The 16,077-nt window shown below is 41.3% G+C and overlaps 1 protein-coding gene across 1 annotated transcript; it reads left to right on the top strand.

The window, feature by feature from the left end:
• The first annotated feature begins 1,970 nt into the window (after window positions 1-1,970).
• FAM122C (family with sequence similarity 122C) lies at window positions 1,971-3,725 on the top strand. The gene is made up of 2 exons (XM_006881883.1): window positions 1,971-2,080; window positions 3,716-3,725. Exons 1-2 carry the CDS (start codon window positions 1,971-1,973, stop codon window positions 3,723-3,725), a joined length of 120 nt encoding a protein of 39 aa, XP_006881945.1.
• Window positions 3,726-16,077: the final 12,352 nt, after the last annotated feature.

Below are 16,077 nucleotides of genomic sequence, written 5' to 3' on the forward strand. Positions count from 1 at the left end.
TTGTGAGAAGAAGGTTATAACTTCAGGTTTTATTCACATAATTCTTGGCTGCCTATTTTGTTCTATACTTAATGGAGGTCTTTTGAGAAGTTTGGGGGGCATTTGTGGTTCGTGGGCATGAATTTAACTTGTATTTAACTTGTTCTTGTAATTACTAAAGACTAAAATGTTGCCATGGCAACAAGTCCACTAAGCCTGATTATGACATACTTGTGAGATATATTCCATAAGTTAAAAAGGCCTGGGCCAGAAACCAGCAGACTGGGTCTTACGAAGGCCGGAACAAGCAGCAGGGCTAAGGTACATATCTAAATAAACCAATAGTCCAAGATCATGACATATTGTTATGAAGAAGAAAAGAACTTAACAGGAAATACAGCTAGGTTGGTGTAACAATGTATAGGTAGAAATAAAATAGGTAAAAATATTTTTTTCCTTTATAGAATTCATAATTGCGATTTTGTTACACTTTTCCTTTTGGTATTCCAACTTGTGTATTTTCTGTTAGAGGAACCCTGGTGGCTTAGTGGTTAAGGTGCTGGGCTGTCAGCCAAAATGTCAGTGGTTCAAATCCATCAGTCCTGCAGGAGAAAGATGTGACAGCCTGATTCCGTATAGCCTTGGAAAACTCTAAGGGAGTAGTTCTATCTACCCCACAGGGCCATGATGAGTCAGAATCCATTCAAGGGCAGCGGATTATGCGCTAGGAATCCTGTTTATCTTTACAGTGCTTGATTTCCTGACATGTAGCTGCATTTTAACAAAACTTTTCCTCTTGAATAATAGTTGGAAATTCATTCATTCCTATCTTATATATTGAGATATTTTATATCTCTGTCCCTTTTCCATAGTCTCTTAACTTCTCTTTCCTTGTTCTAAAATAGCTATTTTTCTTAGTATTAACACAGATTTTTTTTTTTAAAGTAGATTTCTGGATGCTCCAGTGTGTCTAGTCACTCAATATAATTTTGTTAAGCCTTTTTCTCTGGAAAAAATCTTAACTAAATCTTTGAAAAGTAAAAACAAAAAAAAAGCAATTCAGTATTAGATAGAGGGCAGAAAGGTTGGAGCTCCCACATAGTTTATTCCTTCCACCCTTTCTTTATTAAGTAATGTTTAAGGGTTTACTGAGCAATGTTTAAGGGTTTCTAATGTAGCAGTTAATAGACTGCCCACAGATGTGTCTTGGAAAAAAATGCAGCCACAGTGCTCTGTGGAGACGATCGTGGAACTTCGTCTCTCACACTTTGGGCATGTTGATCGGAGAGGCTATTCTTCGGAAAAGGACATCATGCTTGGAGAGGGGGAGGGTCAGCAAAATAGAGGAGGACCATCAAGGAGGTGGCTTGACACTGTGACTTCAACAATGGGCTCCTATGTCACAGATGACAGGGACGGCACAGGATAGGGCAGGGCTCAGGTTTATTTGTCATTGGGTTGCTATGAGTCTTACTGGACTCGGCACTGGACGACGACTGCTACAACAAAGTAGCAGTAGAGTGGGCTCCAAGAAGAAGGAAAGAGATGAATGTGAGTAGGGGGAACGGGGGAAGAGTTTAAAAGGATGCCAGCCCAGGATGAGAAACGCGCGCCTTTAATGACGCTAATTGCCTGAGTAGTAGGGCTGCACACAGGGCGCATGTGCACAGGGGCGGGCTCCAGTTTATTCTCAAAGACGGCAGCTTGTAGTTTTTGTTTTGGCTGGGAAGGCTTGCCCTGCCAGTGGCTGAAGCAAGAGAACACCCCCCCCCAAATTAAATTCTAAGCATGGGGGGCTGCTTCTCATCAGTGAGGATCTAGAATTTAGGGGATGAGAAATGCGTACCCACTGGTGTTAGGGGTGCTCCTCTTCCCATTATCCTCTTTCCCTTTCGCCTCCTCCTGCCCCACCGACTTGCCCATAAGTGAAAAGGAATCTGAGAGCTCTAGGAATTGTAAATTAAGAGCTTGTTTCTTCCTAGAACATTAACATGGCACAGGAGGAAATGGAACTGGACATGGAGCTGCTGCCCAGCTTGACCATCATGGATGGCAACATCCTGAGAAGATCTAGCAGCGCCCCTTCTATCAATAGTTTTAGGTGAGCAGGATTCAGATACTGAGGGAGGCAAGGGCCTGGGGGAAACCCCAGCTCCTATCCTCAGGGGAGTGGGATGGGCCAGCCAGAGGTAGAGAGCCACACCCACTCTGAGGATGACAGGCATCTGAATATCCTCTTCCCACTATCCTGGACTGAAAACAGCAACCAATTAATTAGGGAGGAGCATGATTCTTCTGGCTTCAACTTGCTCTTCACTTATACCTCTTAGAAATACTGAAGCAGCCCTGCTCTCTCAATCTACTATGGTATTAGTGCTATTAGATACCCTTGAGTAGGCTCCAGCCATTTGGATTCCACATACGATAGATCAAAGCACCATCTTCACAATTTCTTCCATGCTTAAACACTTTATCAATGGGTTTAAAACCCAGAGTCACTATGTTAACCCATCTCTCTGAAGATCTTCCTCTCTTTCACTGACCCTCTACCAGGCATGATCTTTTTCCAGGGTTTTGCCCCTTCTAGTAACTTCTCAATGCCTTTGAGTGGTGGTATTGGGGAAGAATACTCAATATCCTATGGACTGCTAACAGAACACACAATTCTGTCTTGGAGAAAATGTGACCAGGGTGCTTCTTTGAGGCAAAGATGTTAAAATGTGTCTCATGTACTTTGGACAATGTTGTTAGGGCGGGCCACTCCTTGGAGAAGGACATCATACTTGGAAAGTTGGAGGTTCTGTGTTTTAGGGAAGACCTTCAATAAGATGAATTGATATGGTAACTGTAACAATGGGCTCAAGTGTATCAGATAGTGAGGATGGCATAGGATAGGCAAGGACTGACTGTTATTCATAGGGTCCCTATGATTCACAGTTGATGGCATGTAAAAACAGTAACAACATCAGCTCCTCCAAAATTTGTGAGATCCAGTACCACCACCCTTGATTCTAAGGAGCAGTCTGGCTACACTTTTTCCAGGACAGAGTTTTAGTAGTTGTTGTTCTTTTGGCAATCCATGATATATATTCAGTATTCCTAACCAATATAACAATTTAAAGGCATCAGCTCTTTTCTGGTCTTCCTTATATGTATGTGACAATGTTCACATGCATGTAAAGGGACTGAAAATACAATGGCTGTGGTCAGGTGCACCTTAACCCTCAAAGTGGTATCCTTGCTCTTTATCACTTTAAAAAAATACTTTGAAATATCACAGTCTTGGATAGAATGGACAAAACATGTGAAACAAAACTCAAAACGATAAAGATGGCCAGGCTTACAGGTTTAATAGAAAGTGGTGGAACAATGGCTCGATTTTCAGCCAGACAATAAACAGATCTTTAAAGTGAACAATAACATCAGGGAGGTACACACTCCGTGGAATAGTCAACTATAGAAAGTTGCATATAGAACTATATCCAACTGTAGAAAAGGATAGCACTTGCCCAGGGAAGGGCTCAGAAGGCAGGAAGGAGGAAGTGGAAAGAGTGTCATTACATTGTGTGTAATTAATGTGATAAAACAAAATGTATACGAATGAGTTCACGATTGAGTGGAGAACCATTTGCTTTGGAAAATGTCAGTCAAATCCCAATAATAAGAAAAGAGATAGTTTGCAGGAGATTTGCTTAGTGTAATGGGCCATTTAACTCTTGCATGGTGTTAATTGTAGATCCAAGTAAAATGAAGTTCTCGACAACTCCAGGTTTTTCTTTGTTTATCATTATATCATTCATTGGTCCAATTGTGAGGGTCTAGGTTTTCTTTGTGATTAAGTGTACTCCATACCAATGTATGATCACTTAATTTTTATCATTTTACCAGGTGATGTCACCTCCCAAATTCACTTCCAGCACACTAGGCTTGGAAAATGGTTGTCAGCAAATAAACTTTGACCTTTTTTAATTAAAAATATTATTCCTCATTTTTATTTGAAAAGAAAGTTGAGATACCACAGAAATTTGATTCTTCTAAATTATGTGTTCCTAGTAGGGACAAAAATTGGTCTTGAGTGGGGTAAACAAATCTTAATTGTTTTGTCTATAAAGCATAAGTATGCCTGGAGAAATATTGAGTATTTCTGTGGTATTAAACTTCATGGAGATTTGTTGATTGTAAGGAATAGTGACACTTTGTACAATGAAATAAAACCCTGCCTGATCTTACTCCACTTTCACAGTCACTATTGCACTTGGACCTATTGTTGCAGTGACTGTATCAATCCATGTATTTCATTGAAGGCTGCCTTCTCATCCCACGAACCTCTAGGAAACGGGATGTTTTTCAGAGGCTCACCAATAGCAGCAACAATCCCACAAAAAGGTTTAGACACATTGCCCTAAGTGATGATTGCATTTCCTGCACACATCCAAAGATCTATTGTGGCTTTAGCTTTTTTTTTTTCTTAAAATCAAGTTTTAAAGTAAGGTCTTGGGCAAGAAAATTGAAGCAGCCAAAATGTCCATCAACAAACAAATGGGTTGAGAAATTGTGGTACATTCACATGATGGATGTAGAACTCAGGAGCAATAATTTTGAAAAATATTACATAATATAGAGGAGGTTGGAGAGCATTATGCTGAGTGAACTAAACCAGTCTCATAAGGACAAATACTCCCTAAGACCATTATTGTAAACATAGAAGGATTACCAGTAAGAGGTATACAAAAGTAAAAAGGGTAAAGGAGAGGGAGGCAGGGGCCTGGTGGAGGGGAATCTTGAGGACACAGAGTTATGTGGGCAGAGTGAGAGGTTGAAGAAATTAAGAAAGATCCTGTGGGGACCTGAAAATGTGGGGTAATGATGAGCATGGATCAATGGTGATTAATTTTAGAAAACAAGAAAACACAGTGTATGGGAATGATGCTATGAAACACAGTGTGACTAGAGGAATGAATGAGTAAAGCATAATCTGTGTAAACAAATCACAAGGTATATGCATTTTGTATGCAAACAAAAAACCCCTCGGTTTTCTGTGGCTGTAAATCTTATGAGAGGAGGCTGCTCATATTTTTCCCCTCACAAAAACTACTGGCTTAAAACCATCACCAAGGGTTTGGTTAGCAGTAACACATTACATACTCCACTGCTAAGGCTCCTTTAAATTTTTCTAAATATTTAAAAAAATATATAAAAGACTTATGTGGTCACCTTTTATGCTCCTGAGCATTTACTTCTAAGTAACTGATAGTTATAATTTACTACATTACAGACCATTAGAAGAAACTAAGAAACCAGAGCTACCTTTTTTGTCAAACATAAGAGCAAACTGAGGCCCAGAGACCTCTGAAGTGACATGTTGTTGTTGTTGTTAGTTGCCATCAGGTCTGCTACACCTCACGGTGACCCTATGAACACCAGATTTGAATCTTGCCCTGCCCTATGCCATCCTCAAGATCTCTGTTATGCTTGAACCCGTTATTAGTCACTGTGTTGATTCGTTGCATTGAGGGTCTTCCTCTCTTTCTCTAACCCTCCATTTTCCCCAGCATCATGTCCCTCTCCAAGGACTGGCCTCTCTTGACAACATGTCCAAAGTCTGTGTGACTAAGCTTCAACATCTTTGCCTCTAAGGAGCACTTTGGCTGCACTTCCTCCAAGTTTGGTGTTGTCAAAGTGACACAGTCAGTACTAAAGTTAATGTTGGAAACCTGTTTGCTTGTGTCTTAGCTAGTTCTGTCTATTAATCACCATCTAAGCTGATTAAGTTAAATCTGCTGTCAGGGATCTCTCCAGAGTACTGAGAAGCAATGATGTCAGTCTAGAGACTAAGGTGCACCCAATCCAGGCCATGATCTTTGCAATTACTTGCTATGTATTAGAGAGCTAGACAGTGACTTAGGATGACAGAAGAAGAATCAATGCCTTCAAATTGTGGTGTTGGAGAAGAGTCTTGAACATACTAGGGACCGCCAAGAAAACAAATAGGTCTGTTTTTGAGAGAGTGAAGCCAAGCAGTTCCTTGGAAGCAAGGATTTTGAAGCTCCGTCTCACATATTTTCGGCACATGGCCAGGAGGGACCGGTCTTTGGAGAAGGACATCATGCTCGGAAGGGTGAAGGGACAGCAAAGGAGAGGAAGACACCACATGAGAAGGATTGCTACAGTGACTGGGACAATAGGGTAGGTGTGTTGGAGTCTGTGAGACTGGCTCAAGACAGGGCAGGCTTCAGAGGATTGCTATGGGTCGCAGGCAACTTGACAACACATAACAACAACAACAACAAGCTGATTAAACCAGTCCAGCTTCCAGATCATCTGCAGTAGGGGAAAATACGAAGTTGCAAATTGAAAGGCAAACTAAGATGGACCAAAGCATAAAGTATTACCTTATTTAAACAGGCAGATAGAAAAATTGAGGGAGAGAGCTTTGGCATGTGGTACTGAGAACAGTAACATTTTATAAGCTCAGGATTTTGTGAATGAATGGATTGCTCTGGGACCCACTCTGTAGTGGAAGGAAGCAGTTGGGGAGAATGTTGGTTTTACTAGAGGGCCGTGTGAAGGTAAAATATACTTGAAGGGAAATGTGAATCTGTCTATTGTATTAAGCATTACCAGCCTCCCTTATCCAAGCCCAAAGTCCTGGGTTTGTTCCCCATTCAGAACTTGTTTTGTTCTGTAAAGGATGTGAAGGGGTTATGGTTGTTGTTGTTGTTATGTGCCATCGAGTCGCTTGCGACTCATATCGACCCTATGTACATCATCCCTAAACTCTGCTCTGTCCTGTGCCAATTGCACTGTCTCTGACACACCCACCCCGATTATCCCAGTCACTGAATCAATCCACCTCATAGAGGGCCTTCCCCTCCTGCGCCGTCCCTTCACCCTCCCAAGCATGATGTCCCTCTCCAAGGACCTGTTTCTCCTTGCAACATGTCCAAAGTATGCTAGACGGAGCCTTAGAATCCTTGCCTCCAAGGAGCAGCCTGGTTTAACCCTTTCCAGGATGAATCTGTTTGTTTTCCTAGCAGTCCATGGTACCCTCAATACTCTTCTCCAGGGGTTATTATTTTTTAATATAATCTTATGCATTAGAAAAGAGTTATGGTGTTAAATCTGGAACTATCTCCTGACACATGCAGCAAAATTCATCCAGAAAGGAATCGGTGGGGGACGGTGTCTGTGGAGGGAGCAATAGCATGTCTATCTGGTTTTGCTCAGTGCCAGCAAATCAATTCTAATCCATAGCAACAGAACAAAACGCTGCCTGGTCTTGTGCCATCCTCAGTCATTGCTATGCTTGTGCTTAGTGTTGGTCACTGAGGGGCTTCTTCTCTTTCACTCACCCTCTCCTTTACCAAACATCATGTCTTTTTCAAAGAACTGGCCATCAAGAGTAACAGGAACATCAGGAACAACAGATCTGAGCTTTGCCCTATTCTGTGCCATCCTCAAGATCTCTGTTATGCCCCTTTTGACAGTCACTGCACTGATCCATCTCACTGAGGATCTTTCTCTCTTTCTTTGGCCCAAAGTATGTGAGAAAAAGTCTTGCCATCCTCCTTTCTAAAAAGAACCCTGGTTGTGCTCTGTCCATGACAGATCTGTTTGTTTTTCTGGCAACACATGCTATACTCAGTATTCTTCTTCATCACCACAGCTCAGAGGCATCTCTTCTCCTCTTTTTTTATTGCTCGAGTTTCCCATGCAGGTGAGGTGACTGAAGATGCTGTGACTTGAGTCAGAGCTGAGAACACCAGCACCGTCTTCAGCGGGCAATGGTCAGCTGCAGGCCTTAGTGTTGCAAAATCTTACCATTTTTTCTATCAAAAGCAGGAATCTGGATGATTTATGTGAAATCCCCCAGTGTTTTAAACATGTACAGTGAATCCAAAATTGTTTTAGATACCATGGAAGCCAAGCAAAACACTTCCCTGAAAAGTCTCCATTCTTTTGACTCTCTTGTCCTTGTGCAGACTTGAGAGTTAAGGGGGAGTTGGTGCTTGCACGCTGCAACTCTGAGCAGACGTTGAAATACGTTACAGGTTTACACTGAAATAATATATTTCCTAGGTCCTAATAAATTATACTTTCTCTCAATAGTTTGATTAGAGCTTGATTGTTTGAGAATTCCTTGCCGTACATGGAAACTCGGTTAGGTTCAGCCAAGTAAAAGAGTGAACAGACAGGGTGTGTGTGTGTGTGTGTGTGTGTGTGTGTGTGTGTGAATTTCTACATCTGTATCATGGTCTTCACAAAGAAGCCCTCTATCTTGATAGCCTTACTGTTTATTTGAAATCTTATTTCTAGAAAATAATTTTGTAAAGAGTTTTATATGACAAATGCTTTTCTCCCCTTAGTGATAATTCACTGGTCTTCAGAATCGACACCTTAGCAACTAGAACAAACAGCACAAGCTCGATGAACCAACGCTCCCTGGTAAGGAATAGATTACGGTGGCCTCCCTGTCCAAAAATGTAGGTGACTTGTCTTACCCAATGGTTCTCAAACTTGAGTGGACATCAGAATCAACTTGGAAGGCTTGTGGAAACACAGACTGCAGGACCTCAAGACTGGAGGCTCTGATTCCACAGCTCTGGGGCTTGGCCTGTGAGTTTCTATTTCTCCCAAATCCTCACTTGGAGAAACAGAGCTCTCAACATTGCTGAAGGAAAAATAAACACAGTGCTCACCATTAGGATTGCTTTGCTGCAGCTGCAACAAAGTTCACTTGGCAATCCCATATGGCTTTAGCACGAAGATTTGTTTTTATGTATAGGGCCATCTGGCTTCAGAATTTTTGAAAGATCATTCAGACTTGGAAAGGCAAATTTACAGATGCTCCTAAGGGTAATTTTCAGAGTTTTCATTCTCTATGTCTCTTGAATTGTAAATAAAAGTTGTTTCTCATGTTGCCTTTAACAATAAATGAGTCTCTAAATGATAGCTCTTTTTGCCTAATTACCCCTCTAACCATAGAAATCACACTTGTAGATGAGTAAGCCAGGATGAGTCAGTGATTTACCATAGGAATTTTGTAGAATGTGATGGAATCTGTAGAGCACATTTAAGTAAAGTATTATTGCTTTTAGAAGAGAAAGCCAGTCCTATTTTGGACAGCTTAGGGTTGAGGTTCTTTGGAATATCTAAGTGGAAAAACTGGAGATACTAGTTTGAAGCTCCGTAGAGAGAGGTATTTAAAGGAGATCATATACGACAGACCTGCCCAGTGCAGGACATCCTTTGGTTCCTTGACTGCCTGTTCCCATGGGTGCTGACTGTGGATAACCCTAAAGTGGAATCCTTGACAATTTCAACTTTCTCCCATTTATCATATTTATTACCGGTCCATTTGTGAGGAATTTTGTTTTCTTGATGCTGAGGTGTGATCTCTTCATCAGTTAAGTAATTCACATCTTAGCTTTCAGGAGGAAGGTTGTGTCATCTGCATATCCCAGGTTGTTCCTCCAATATTCCAAATATTTACCTTCACCACTATGGTTGCCAGGAATCAGAATTGATTCAGTGACAACTAAGTAACAACACCACGAGATCCCACTACCTGACTTCTTCTGATGACCAGTTACTGAGGATCGCTTCTGATTAGGACTACCTTTCTCCCCCTAAATTACCTCTTTGCTATTGTTATTGTTACTCGGTGCCATTGAGTTGAGTACAACCCATACATTCCTATGAACAACGAATCCAAACCCTATCCCATGCCATCCTCACAATCTTTAACACGCTCAAGCCCATTGACCTGGGTGAGAGTCTTCCTCTCTTTCTCTTCCCCTACACCTTCCCAGGCATGATATCCCTCTCCAAGGAGAAACTTCTGCTAGTAACATGCCTAAAGTACTTGCAACAAAGCTTCATCATCTTTGCCTCCAAGGAGCATTCTGGCTGTTTGTTCTTTTGGCAGGCTACGTGATCCTCAGCACTCTTCTTCAACACCACAGTTCAAAGGCATCAATTCTTCTTCTATTGTCCTTAGTCATTGTCCAGCTCTCAGATGCATATCAAGTGACTGAAAAGACCTGGCCTGAATCAGGTTCACCCTAGTCCTCAAACTGACATCATTACTCCTCAATAATTTGGAAAGGTCCCCGACTACAGACTTTGTTGTTGTTGTTGAGTAACTTTTAGTCAGAACTGACTCATAGCTGACCCTCTGGCAGTTTTCAGAGGCAGTTAACTGCGTAGGAGGTGATTGCCCAGCCTTCTCCTGCAGAGCAGCTGGTGGATTCAAAGCACAGCTTCTTGCCACTAGGCCACCAGTGCTTCCTCTCACTGCTTTATTTCCTAAGAATTCTGAGCATAGAGAAATGCCCATTCTGAGGTCTCTGATGAATTTGGTGAAGTTTTTCTATTTCCCCATCTCCCTTCCTGTTGCAAAGGAAGCAAGAGAAAGGTATGTTTTGTCTTCCTATCAGAAAGGCTTGTCCTTTTTTTTTTTTTTCTACAACTGGTCAATTTGAATTTAATGGATGTTGTTGTTAACTGGTCACATTGATTCCAACTCTTGGTAGCCCCATGTGTACAGAATAGACTTGCTCTAAAGGACTTTTTTCTTGGCTGTCACCTTCCATGGTACCAACCTTCAATCTTTTGACTCGTAATCAAGCAGAATTTATTCTCTGGTTAAATTCTTTCCCTGCAGCTATGTTTTCCCCACTTCCTTTTTTTATGGTATTACGAAAAAGAATCACCCATGATTCAAGAGCTGATTCACATGCTGATTCACATTTAAAAACTTTGCTGTGGCTTTGTGATTCTGTGGTGCAAGTTCAAATCCTACCTACTAACATTACATCCTTGCTGATGTCATCAGTTTCAGTCAGGCAGACCTTATTGTGATTTCCTGGAGAAAGTTTTCCAATAGGAAATTTTGAGCCTTTGCCTGAAACTAAAGCAATTCTTTATCATCCCTTAGGTATCAATTAAAAATAATCTCTTCCAGGAAGTCTTTCGTAATTACTTTAGAACAGCTTGCCACAGCACATGGCTCCCTTGGTTTCCTAACATAGCATTACAACACAGTTAAAGTGGATCATTTCTGTATATAGAGACATTTTTGTATATTTAGATGTATTTCTTTTTACATAGAGAGATGTGTACATATATTTAAATCCAATTAGATTATAAACCTTATGCTTTGTACTGTGAACGTTTTGCACATTCAACTGATGAAGATATGAATATCAGTAGCATGAATTAAATGAATTAACCTCCTGTTCTTTCAAAGATAGGTCTAGTCAGGAGGGAGTTATACTGCCAACTCTAAGTCACATGGTTTGAATCCACCAGACGCTCTGAGGGTGAAAGAATCTCCTCTTATACAATTAATTTACAGCCTGCAGGAGTTGGTTGCAACTTGATGGCTATCAATTTGCGGGGTTTTTAATGGATTTTTTTTTAGTTCAAAGATGCACCCAAATCCAAACCCACTGCTTTCACATTAGTTCCCGCTCACAGTGGCCTTCCATGCAAGTGCCAAGGTTCTAGATCTTAACAGGAACAAACTGACTCATCTTTCTCCTGTGGAGAAGGTGGAGGATTCAAACTGCCAACCTTTTGGTTAGCAGTCCAACACGTAATGCATTATCCCACCAGGGCTCCTGTGTGGAAAGATTTATACACTTTGTTTTTAAGAAAATGGGAGTTTTCCCGATTTGGGGCATGCCACTGTATAGCCAGTTAGCAAACAGCTATTTATTAAAGGAAAACAGTGGTACAGAAGAGCTAAACTCGTATCTAAGGGACAACAGGAACTCTGGGGGCCTAGCGGTAAGAAGCTGCACTGCAATGCCAAACGTACACGGGTCAAATCCATCACTTGCTTCGCTGGAGAATGATGAGCAATCTCCTCTGGTGCATGCAATTCACTGCCTAGGAAAACCCACTGGAGGGTCAGCTATGGACAACACACAACAAGAAAAATTACAATATCGTCTCCTTGCCTAAGAGTGTTCTACAGTACAACTGAAGAATTAGCATACAAACTCATTAAGTCAGTAATAATGTCTAATGTTGTGAGGGTACGAGGTAATTGATAGTCTCACACATCTGCTGGTAGGTACGGTTGTATACATTTTCCAGAAGGCAGTTTGGCAATATGTATCAACAAACTTATGACTCAGAAATTCCAGGTCTGGAAATTTATCTTAAAGATTTCGTTTAGGATGCATGGAAAGATTAGCTTAAACAGTATCTAAGAGTTAGCAAAAAGAAAAAAAGATGTGGAAGCAATCAGAATACCCCACAATAAGGAATAAGTTAAATGAATGAGGCTTCATTCTGAGTTTGGATTCCATTTCCAGCTATGACTCTCTGTACTACCTTGGGCAAATTTTGAAATTTCTCTGGCTCTCAAATTTGTAATCTTTGAAATTACAATAATGTTTATGTCCTGAGATGGTTGTGAAAATTGAGTGAGCTAAAACCTTACAATAAGCACTTACTATTTTGATGTCTCCATAGAGAACCAGATTCCTGCATATACAATGGCAGAGAAAAATGTGGACATGAAAAAGAGTTCAGAATATATTAAATTTTAAAAGGAAGAACAACCTAGAATTCAAAATAGTATGTGGAGTAGGGATCCAGGCCTGGGTACATAAACACTGAGATATTAACTACAATTGTCACTAACGGTGTGTGGGGGGGAGATACTATTGTTTCTCCACCAATCACATTTTATGCTGAATCTACATTGCTTTTTTCCCCCTTTTCATTTTTAAATTGTGATTTGAAAGAACAAGGCACGTTGGGTTTTTAATTTAACATTTCAAGCACAGTTTTGTGTGCATTTTTTTTGTTAATGAATGAATTTTTAAAACTTGATTGTGATTTGAATGGAAGTTACTGGTTTTCCGTTCACAAACATTCATTTCCATTGTGTTTCATGACAATGAATTTACAATTCTCATGTGTAATCCCACTTTCTCCCTGTCGTTCTCCATCCCGTGGGCCCTTCTAGCCTGCCCCTCCTGCCTTCAGAGTCTTGTCCTTCTAGCCTGCCCCTCCTGCCTTCAGAGTCTTGTCCTTCTAGCCTGCCCCTCCTGCCTTCAGAGTCTTGTCCTTAGGCATATGCTGTTCTTTTAACCTTATATGGTTCCTCCCTTGTGTTCCTGGTTCACTTTATTGGTTTATTTATTGCTTAGCTGAAAGTTGAGCCAAGAAGGGGGAGTGTTGTTCTGGGTTCAAAGAGTCACTAATGTCCACACTCAAAGTGGTTCTGCCAGCTTCTGTGAGACCAGTAAGCCTGGCCTTTTTTTTGTTTATTTCATTTCCTCCTCACTCTATCCAGGACCTTCTACTGAGATTCCTTTTAGAGGGGTCAGCAGTGGTAGCTGGGTACCGCCTAGTGCTTCTGGTCTCGGGGTATGGACTTCGAGGCTCACTTGGTCTATTAGTCCTTCGGACTATTTGATTAAGTACATCTTTGGTTTTTTCCCCTCTTCTTTGTTCCGGACAGGAAAGGATCAAAAGTCTGCTATTGGAAAGACCAATGACAACTTGAAAGCTTTTAGAACTGCAGTTTACTCATCAAAATAGGATGTAGAGCAAATATTGTTAGTTGATGCATTACTTTAATATGAGAACAAATAAAGTCTGTTTCTGTTTGGGAAAAGATAGCAGATGAGGGATATCAGAAGACTGTTAGCCAGAAGAACCTTATTTTAGAAAATATATGATTGTCCAAGTTGTTGTCTATAGGCCATTAAACACTATATACCATTAAACAATTAAACAATGCTTACCATTTATTGAGCACATAATATATGCCAGGCACATGCACTATTACTGTTTCCATAGTTAATAGAACAGATGCTCAAGGTGAAGTGGTTGTTCTGTTCCACTGTAGCACTATTCCATACAGCAATGGAATGTCTATCCAGTGTATTCCATTTACGACTTTTCTCCACGAGCATTCCCTGATTTTTAGATCTTCGTTCCTGAATTTTGTGAAAGGTCAGCTAGGAGCATAGAGGTTTGAATTAGAAACGTTTCATAGAGTATCAATCAACCTTGGAACATGGTTAGTACTGCCAGTCTGAATTATCAACGAGTTGATGATAACCCACTGTAGCAGACATATCCATTCCTTGGCTAGGAACTGAATATCTGGGCATGCCTGTTCCAAATTCAAATTGATGGCACTGTTAGCTATAATCGGCTCTCCTCAGATAGTCATCAGAACAGATACTTTTTCCACACTTCAGAGCCTTTTAAGAACTTTTTAACTTGGCATTCAAGGCTTCCCAGCATCTTTATCCTCCCAGCCCAAGAATCTCCTGTCCCCCAGACACTGCCTTTCCCCCCACACAGGACAAATCACTTTTCCTAAAGTGCTTTCACATTTCTATTGCTGGTGCCATCAACTCCTCACATAGCCTTTGCATTTGTCATCCACCTCGCTCTTCCTTACATATTTACTTCCTTTCTGTTTGTGTGTGTCTCAGCCCACACTCATGCCTTAGTGCAATGTGCAGTGTCTGATTTCTCCAGTGAATTGTAAGGTCTCTAAGGGTAATAACTATGGTGTATTATTTGTTAAATTTAAAAAACAAACAAGCAACAAATAACCTCTTTACCCTCTAACCAGAAAAACACAGTGCCTTAAACATAAGGACTCAATATTAAAATACTTAAGGGTTGACCATACATCAATGACACTTAGCTATTGTTCTTGTTGTGTACCTTATCAGATAATCATCAGAGTAGATGACCCTCTAGCAGCTTTTCATAGGCAGTAAATCACATGAGAGGGGACTGCTCACCTTTCTCCTAAAGAGCAGCTGGTGGATTCAAACCATGTACCTTTGCTTTGTCAGCACAATTCCTCACCACTAAGCCACAAGAGCTCCCTCATTGACCTATTGCAGTATCCCATAGAGTGTGCAAAACTACAACCTTTATGGATGAAGGCTGCCATATCTTTCTCCTGTTAGGGGATTCAAACTACCAACCTTTATGTTAGTAGCCAAGAGCTTAACCATTGGGCCACTAAGGCTCTTGGTGAAGGAGTATTGTCTCTAATCATGAAATATAATTTATATGCAGAGAATTTTCAGTTATCCACTCTGAATTTTCTGATGTTGCTTTTACAGACTTGACTGTTGCCTCTACTTTCTGACTAGCAAGTAATTAAGAAAAACAAAGTGATTCTTACACTTGTTTAAGCAAAATATAATTAGCAAGGCAATCTGCTCCTTAAAAAGTCGTATGATAGGTTTTAAAATCCAATAAAATTCGGGTTCTCGTAAAAACCTGTTTTTGTTCCATGCCCATTTGTGGAGTACGCATCTTCTCCTTTCATGGCCTCTGTTGGCTACCATCCACCTCGGTGGTTGCAACTAGAAACCACAGACCTGTCGTTAACTCTTTCTACTCCTGCTCACGTCTTCCACCTGCTTCCTTCCTCTCTTTTCTCACTGCTCAGACCCTCCTCGCCCCTTCCATGACCTCTTCCATCCTTCCAGTTCCCCTTCCCCTCTCAGTGCGTTCTGCCTAGGCAGCTAGCATTCCCTTTCTCAGATAGGATCGTAAATACTTTTGAGGTGCATGAATTCAGAGGGAAGCTATGCTTTCAGTTTGCTATTGGGCTCAAATCCAAACCCACAAACTGGTGTCAGCCATATTTCCTCAAAGTTGTTTTTTCCTGCCATTTCCAAGGATTTCCAAGGATGCCATTTCCAGTCACTTCCACTCCTTCCAGTCCCGAACCTCCCTGTTCCCTGAACCTGTCTCTGTGCCTTAGTGTCCCTTCCCACCCCCTCCTCTTCTCCATCACTTACTGAACTCCTTCTTCCTCAGCAAAGCCGTCTTTGTCCAGGACCCTCCACAGAGTTCTAGCCTCCGGTCTATGGCTCCCACAGACTGTAACTCTCTTCAGGCACTTCCCTGTGCCCTGTTGTTGTGCAGCCTCGGGTTGGAGCTGACCCAGTGGGTTTTCAGAGGCAGTTAATTGCACAGGAGGGGACTCCCCATGCATCTCCTGTGGAGCAGCTAGTAGATTCAAACCAAGTGTCTTTGGGATTGCGACACAGTAGGCCGCCAGAGCTTCCTTCCATGTGGACTCAGAAAAGT

Source organism: Elephantulus edwardii, unplaced genomic scaffold (genome assembly GCF_000299155.1).
Source record: "Elephantulus edwardii isolate Elephantulus edwardi_28Jun2011 unplaced genomic scaffold, EleEdw1.0 scaffold00016, whole genome shotgun sequence".
Lineage (NCBI taxonomy): Eukaryota > Metazoa > Chordata > Mammalia > Macroscelidea > Macroscelididae > Elephantulus > Elephantulus edwardii.